Below are 6,404 nucleotides of genomic sequence, written 5' to 3'. Positions count from 1 at the left end.
AACTCCTAAAGGTGATAGTTGTCTTTCATAATTGGGTGATAGCAAAGTTTCTTACAGATATACAATTTCATAAGGAATTCCCCAAGTCCAGCCTTATATGCTGTGTGAAAGTAACGAGCTAAGAGAATTATGTCAATATCATCTAATTTTGGAACATTTCAGGAGCTAAACTTGAATTTAGAACTCAAAGACTTAGTTGAGAAAAACTCTAAATGTGTAAAATTTGGAGCTTCAATTTTTTCAACCAATCTCTTAATACTTCCACTGCAAATCTTGAACTTTTCTGATGACCAATGGCAACAATTTTCCATTTGTATCACCATAGCACGACCCAATATTCCATGTTTTTTCACACTAAACCAAATGAACATGTCAATAACACATTATTGTAACGCCCGTGGAACTGTGCTACACATTTATGAGTTTGCTACATCTTTCTGGACTTCACTAACACTTATACATAGCATCTCATAGTTTTTAGAATATTCTAGAACCATATACATAACACTAGGAGTAATAGAGATATATATAATATTTTAGAAATTAGAAAACCCTTAATTTGTGTAGGGATTTAGGAAATGTTCTAGAAGTAGATTATTAGTGATCAAGTAAATCTCCACTATCTATTGAAGACGTGAAATGACAATAAATACCCTTCATATCATTTGTAACAATCAATGAGTTCAAGTAATCCAAGGTCCCATATGTTGTTTCTTAGCCATCTTAAATTAGCATTAGCATCACCTGGGGAAAGAATAGTTAAGGTCGTAGGTGATCGTAGGTGATTGTAGGTGATCTCTTTAGAGAGAAAGAGTCCGTTCGTTCAATTTTTTCAAGCTCATTGCACTGATCGACTTTAAATTCCATTTTTGGTCTAAAGGTGCATTGTGACAATTCGGGTGAGATATACAAGTTCATCTGAGTTTTGAGATCAGATTTCTGATTGGAATTGGAATTTTATATGAACTTTGATTATTGAAGCTCGGAAATGTCGCCATTCTACTGAAGAATCTCCATAAGCGAAGTTTGAAAAGTGTAATTTCAATAATAATTCTTTTTGTAGTTCCGAGTTGTTTGGCAGTGAATCCGCGGAGGAATCCCCCTGCAAGCTGATGGTTCTGTAATGATATGTTATGAATTACAGTTTCTTTTCATGAAAATTGAATTCTCTGCAATATCCTATGTGTTTTGTCACTCTATCTTATGTTCTGAAATGGTTTCTGTGGATATGCAGATTGAGGGATTTCGTCAGCATTTCTGATTTTCGTAGTTTCTCCTGAGTTGCTGATTGAACCTTGGAAAGAACATAAGTTTTAGCTATCTGTGAAGCTGAAGCTTTCAGGTAATACGAGAAGAGCCCTTGTGTTTAACAATTAGGAGTATAACTAGCTTGCTTGATATTCATAGAAAGCCTACCATTCTTCAAATTGATTTGTAGAAAACCCATCACAAAGTAACTCACTGGCAAATGAATAGGATTAAACACCTACTGACCTAGATTCATACGGAGTGTTGGCACATTATAGTATTATACCATGCCAATATTATCTGGTACAATAATGGTATACTTGCCCAGGTAGTCTCAGCACCCGACACCAATTTTCGGTATATCATAGTTGGTTGTACCTGGACACCCCTTTTTATTCGTACCATAGAAAAATCACACACACACATACATATTTACAAACCCTAAAGATGATAAACAATTTATCTAATTTTGAAGACAAATGACCAAATAATTTCAAAGAGCAACTATTGCAGAGTATATAACAAATAATAAATACAGAAAAAAAAAGACATTCTTATATGTCTAAATCCTTTAAAAGGGATCCCGGACCCTGACTTCTCCTTTCTTATTATAGCAAAGTTCTGACATAGATTTGACAGCACTAAAACGATTGGCCTAAACCTCAAGTAACGCTTCTGCCCATATTCCATCTTTTGTTCTTCTTAACTTTTGGATTTCAAAAGAAATGAAATGCGGTAATGGTTTATCTAAAAATTCATTATTTTCTTCTGCTGGACAGAAATTAGTAGTGTATATTATTCAGTATTTGCTAAGTGAGAAATAAATCTTTTTAGGCATAACAATCTCAAATTTTACTAAAATGGATGCCTTTTTGTTTTATTTTTATTTTTGAGCAATTGGTATATTGCACTGATGTGTCTTGACTCTTGAATGGCAGAATGGAAGGACTTATGGTGGAAAAGCATGTTAAGTACATTATATCAGTTGAAAAGGTCAGGATTATTTATAGTATTTTTGTGATTAATAGCAATTTGTTTGTTATTAATGAATTCTGTGAAAATGGCTTCACCTATCACATAAATGCACTAGCTTTTTCTATATGAAATAAAGAAACTTGAACGGGAAAGAAAAGTGGGTGGGCTTAAACTCAAGAATTGCTGTTCAAGTTAACTCTTGCTTTACTTATTATTAATTTTTGGGATAATAGTCAAATAAGCTTTCGAACTATTTAAAACAATGCAATTGGACCTTCAAACTGAAAAAAGCTTCAAATATGCATCTTGCAAAGAAAATGCAATTGAGCCCTTTTGACCTTTTATTGCATGTAAAAGTCAGGTTGCTGCTAACATGGACGCCATGTAATGCCACTTCATATATAATATACTTAAAACTTATGTGGCATCTTATCATCACCCATCTCCTCCTATATCCAAGTCTTCCTCTCTTTGTCCAGAAGGATTTGGATGAGGAGAGGAATTAAATTGTATATTTCTAATTCCTCTCCTTGTCTAGATTCTTCATTCTGGACAAAGAGATATAAACCATCAAACTATTTAGCCAATAAGAAGTTATCATTCATGGTAGGCGCATTTGACATGTTAACTTGTTAATTACCATGTTAAAGTATGGATATTTTGAATGTTGTTGAATTTTTGCAGATGTATTTTCCATTTGGTAGATATTTATGACTATAAACTATAGTTGTAATCTTTATGAAAGTTATTTTGTCATACCTTCAGAAGAAAGATGATTTTGAATCTGTGGTGATGGAGCATCTTAGATTAAATGGAGCATACTGGGGATTGACAACTCTTGATATTCTAGGGAAGCTTGATGTAGTGGATCAAGATGAGGTCATTCCTTGGTTAATGCAGTGTCAACATGAATCTGGTTTGTGTTCCTATACTAAGTTTTATTGTTTACTGTCTAAATTTTGTCCTGCTGGTATAATCAGATAGATGTCCAACTATGTTAAAAATCTTTTACTCTTTTTTTGCACTGCTCTTCACCCTTTTGGAGGTGATGTTCCTTGGTGACTTGATGCAAATAGTTTAGTATTTAACCTGGAGTCATGGGCTAGAATTGTGAAAACAACCACTCTGCTTCAAATAGGATTAGGCTGCCTACATGTCACCTCTTTATGCTTTGTAGGCTCTGCTTTCTAGTAGCCCCAAGAATTGGGTTTTTCCTTTTCCTTGGACCTAGGGTTAGCTTATTCATTCTGTTACATGTGATTACCAATTAACCTATAAATCTATAATGCCTAACATCTGGCTACATTAATATTGAATTTGCAATTTAACTTATATTTATAACTTGTGTTTATCTGTACAGGTGGATTTGGTGGTAACATTGGACATGACCCACATATCTTGTATACCCTTAGTGCCATCCAAGTTTTAGCACTATTTGATAAACTTAATGTTCTTGACATTGACAAGGTCTCAAACTGTATCCTTCAACAGGGACTCTTGATATTTTGACAATTTATTACTGCATTTTAGTGTCACTCAACACATGTTATCCACTTTGTCCATAGGGATATGCATTCTATATTTCTCATGTATCTTCTATATAGTAATCCAACTTTACTAGAAAAAAGAAAGAAAAATGGAACTCATCAACAGTCTAAAGATGACTTGATTTATTAATTGGAACTGCGAAATGGTAAGGATCTCATGCTTACATTATAAGGTGTTGTTGAACTTGAATATATAGCCAGATATTGCAGGCCTGCAAAATGAAGATGGGTCCTTTTCTGGTGACATTTGGGGTGAAATTGATACACGGTAATTGTCTGCACTTTGAAACATTATGGATTCTTTATTTTTGCCTCTTAGTTTCCTTGTTCACTTACACAGAACAGGTTTTACATGTTATTCGCGTTTCTTTTAACAATAGTGTTATCAACTTATCATTGAGATAAGAGAATAACATAGTGTAATTCTTTCTTTAGGTTCTCTTACATTGCAATAAGTTCTCTTGCACTTTTGAAACGATTGGATAAAATCAATGTTGAAAAAGCAGTACAATACATATTAAGTTGCAAGAATGTGGATGGTGGATTTGGTTGCACACCTGGGGCAGAATCTCATGCGGGGCAAAGTATGTTGCATAATATAGTACATTAATTTTATACCAAATGTTCTTACATGTTTCTTGACATAGAAGAGAGAGATCTACTTAAATCTACCTTGGTAAGTCATTATTCAACCATTTTGCATTGTGATGATGGATTCATGGAATTTATTTAGTATAATCAGGATACTAGGTATTCATGTAATCATAAAAGAAAACAAGTGAACTTTTCATATATGATACATTTTGTATGCTTGTAATGCTTCCCGACATTGGATCTTAGCACCCAAAAAGTTTGTCTGTACAAACGATCTAGGCCTGTATTCAGAGTTTCCCTGGGGTTGGTAAGGCAAAATGGGGCCACCCTAGCCCATTGAGTGCTCTACCTCGGGCCATCGACATCATACGCTCTACTGAAATAGATTTCGCGGAAAACCAGCTACATCCGATCTTGGTTGGCCTTTCACCCCTAACCACAAGTCATCCCTGTATTTTGCCACATGTGTGGGTTCGGTCCTCCAAGGCCTCTTAGAGCAAGGACCTCTTCATTGGGAAGTTTTCTTAATTTCATATGTTATAGAAGATCAAATAGAGAGGTCTTTAAAATGGATGCGCCCCTGATTATCGTTATCATTTTCTGGCATTTGAACACATCATCTTCTTCTTCTTCTTCTTTTTTTTTTTAAAGCAGAGTGTAATGTCATGTATTTGTGATGCCATTAACCACATGTGCTATGATCCGTTCTAATTTTAATACTATTGCAGTTTTTTGTTGCGTGGGAGCACTTGCAATAACAGGCTCTTTACATCATGTTGACAAAGACCTCCTTGGCTGGTGGTTATGTGAACGACAAGTTAAATCTGGGGGTCTAAATGGGCGTCCTGAGAAGCTTCCTGACGTGTGTTACTCACTCCTGCTTGATAAATACATAAAAGCCGCTGGTTTGATTAAAGATGTAACTGATCTTGCTTCTATTATTTGAATCCAGGTCTGCTACTCTTGGTGGGTTCTCTCCAGCTTAATTATGATAGACAGAGTTCACTGGATTGACAAGGAGAAGCTTGTAAAATTTATTTTGGACTGTCAGGTTCATTCTGAATCCTAAGTTGCTGAGTTGAAATCCTCTCTCAAAAGTCACATATCATTACTTCTCTTTCTCTTTCCTTAAGCAACTTCATGTTCAATCTTTTGGTATTAGTAGCCTTACTTCATGATTGCGCAGGATAGAGAAAATGGAGGAATTTCTGATAGGCCAGAAGACGCGGTTGATGTCTTCCATACCTACTTTGGAGTTGCTGGTAAGTGTTGGATAACTAACCCCCGTACCCGTCCAAAACCATAAAATTTGCCAAGGTCACTCAACTGGGCTATAATGCACATGGTCAAATCACACTAAAAGACTGAATCCAACCAATTAACTAGTCTAACCCATGGCCTTATAAACCATATGTTCTCTCATATATTTTCAATGTGAGACTCTTAACAAAACTATAATTACACCACTTACTAATTCACCATATATTGAAAAGTTGAAGTGAACTGATTCGGAAATAAAAACAGTTTTAGTTTAATTCTCAAAACAGACTAGTAATCACAACCCTCAGCATTCTGTGTACTATTAACCTATTACCAAGTAAACTAATCAGATTTATCTTGTTGATTGAAACAAACCAGGTAATGGAAACTTTTTTTCATTGCATAACCATTTTCTTCACTGCAGGTCTTTCACTTTTGGAATATCCAGGGCTAAAACCTATAGATCCAGCTTATGCCCTTCCCGTAGATGTTGTAAACAGAATCATCTTTCACAAGTAATGGGTTATTTTATAATTGTTTGATTCCTGGACTGCTACCTCTTGCATCCTATTTTCACCAAATTTGAGGGAATCTTTTGTTGAAGGGATTTGATGTGATACTCCTAGGCTCATATACCATAAGAAATTTCTGTCTTTATTTAGTTCTAAAAACTGTGATCTGTGTTTGAGTTTGTTTTTAAAAAAAAGAACACGATGCCATATTATATCACAATTCCAACAAGTTGTATTCCCTAAAAAACAAGATATATGCCTTCAGAAA

At 34.9% G+C, this 6,404-nt stretch overlaps 1 protein-coding gene across 7 annotated transcripts; it reads left to right on the top strand.

The window, feature by feature from the left end:
* Positions 1-703: 703 nt before the first annotated feature.
* Positions 704-6,404, top strand: LOC116003500 (geranylgeranyl transferase type-2 subunit beta 1). Of its 7 annotated transcripts, none has more exons than XM_031243391.1 (11): positions 704-1,120; positions 1,235-1,342; positions 2,187-2,241; positions 2,992-3,139; positions 3,584-3,700; positions 3,972-4,038; positions 4,206-4,354; positions 5,093-5,226; positions 5,317-5,415; positions 5,551-5,626; positions 6,049-6,404. In XM_031243391.1, exons 3-11 carry the CDS (start codon positions 2,188-2,190, stop codon positions 6,141-6,143), a joined length of 939 nt encoding a protein of 312 aa, XP_031099251.1. In that variant the 5' UTR covers positions 704-1,120; positions 1,235-1,342; position 2,187; the 3' UTR covers positions 6,144-6,404. The 7 variants fall into 7 exon arrangements, with proteins under 7 accessions (XP_031099251.1, XP_031099252.1, XP_031099250.1 ...); XM_031243392.1 differs by having other exon boundaries at positions 705-1,120; positions 2,989-3,139; positions 3,981-4,038; XM_031243390.1 differs by having other exon boundaries at positions 706-899; positions 2,989-3,139.

This window comes from Ipomoea triloba, chromosome 14 (genome assembly GCF_003576645.1).
Source record: "Ipomoea triloba cultivar NCNSP0323 chromosome 14, ASM357664v1".
In the NCBI taxonomy this organism is placed as follows: domain Eukaryota; kingdom Viridiplantae; phylum Streptophyta; class Magnoliopsida; order Solanales; family Convolvulaceae; genus Ipomoea; species Ipomoea triloba.
The sequence above is the reverse complement of the archived record's forward strand: the minus strand, read 5'-3'. Positions and strand labels throughout refer to the sequence as shown.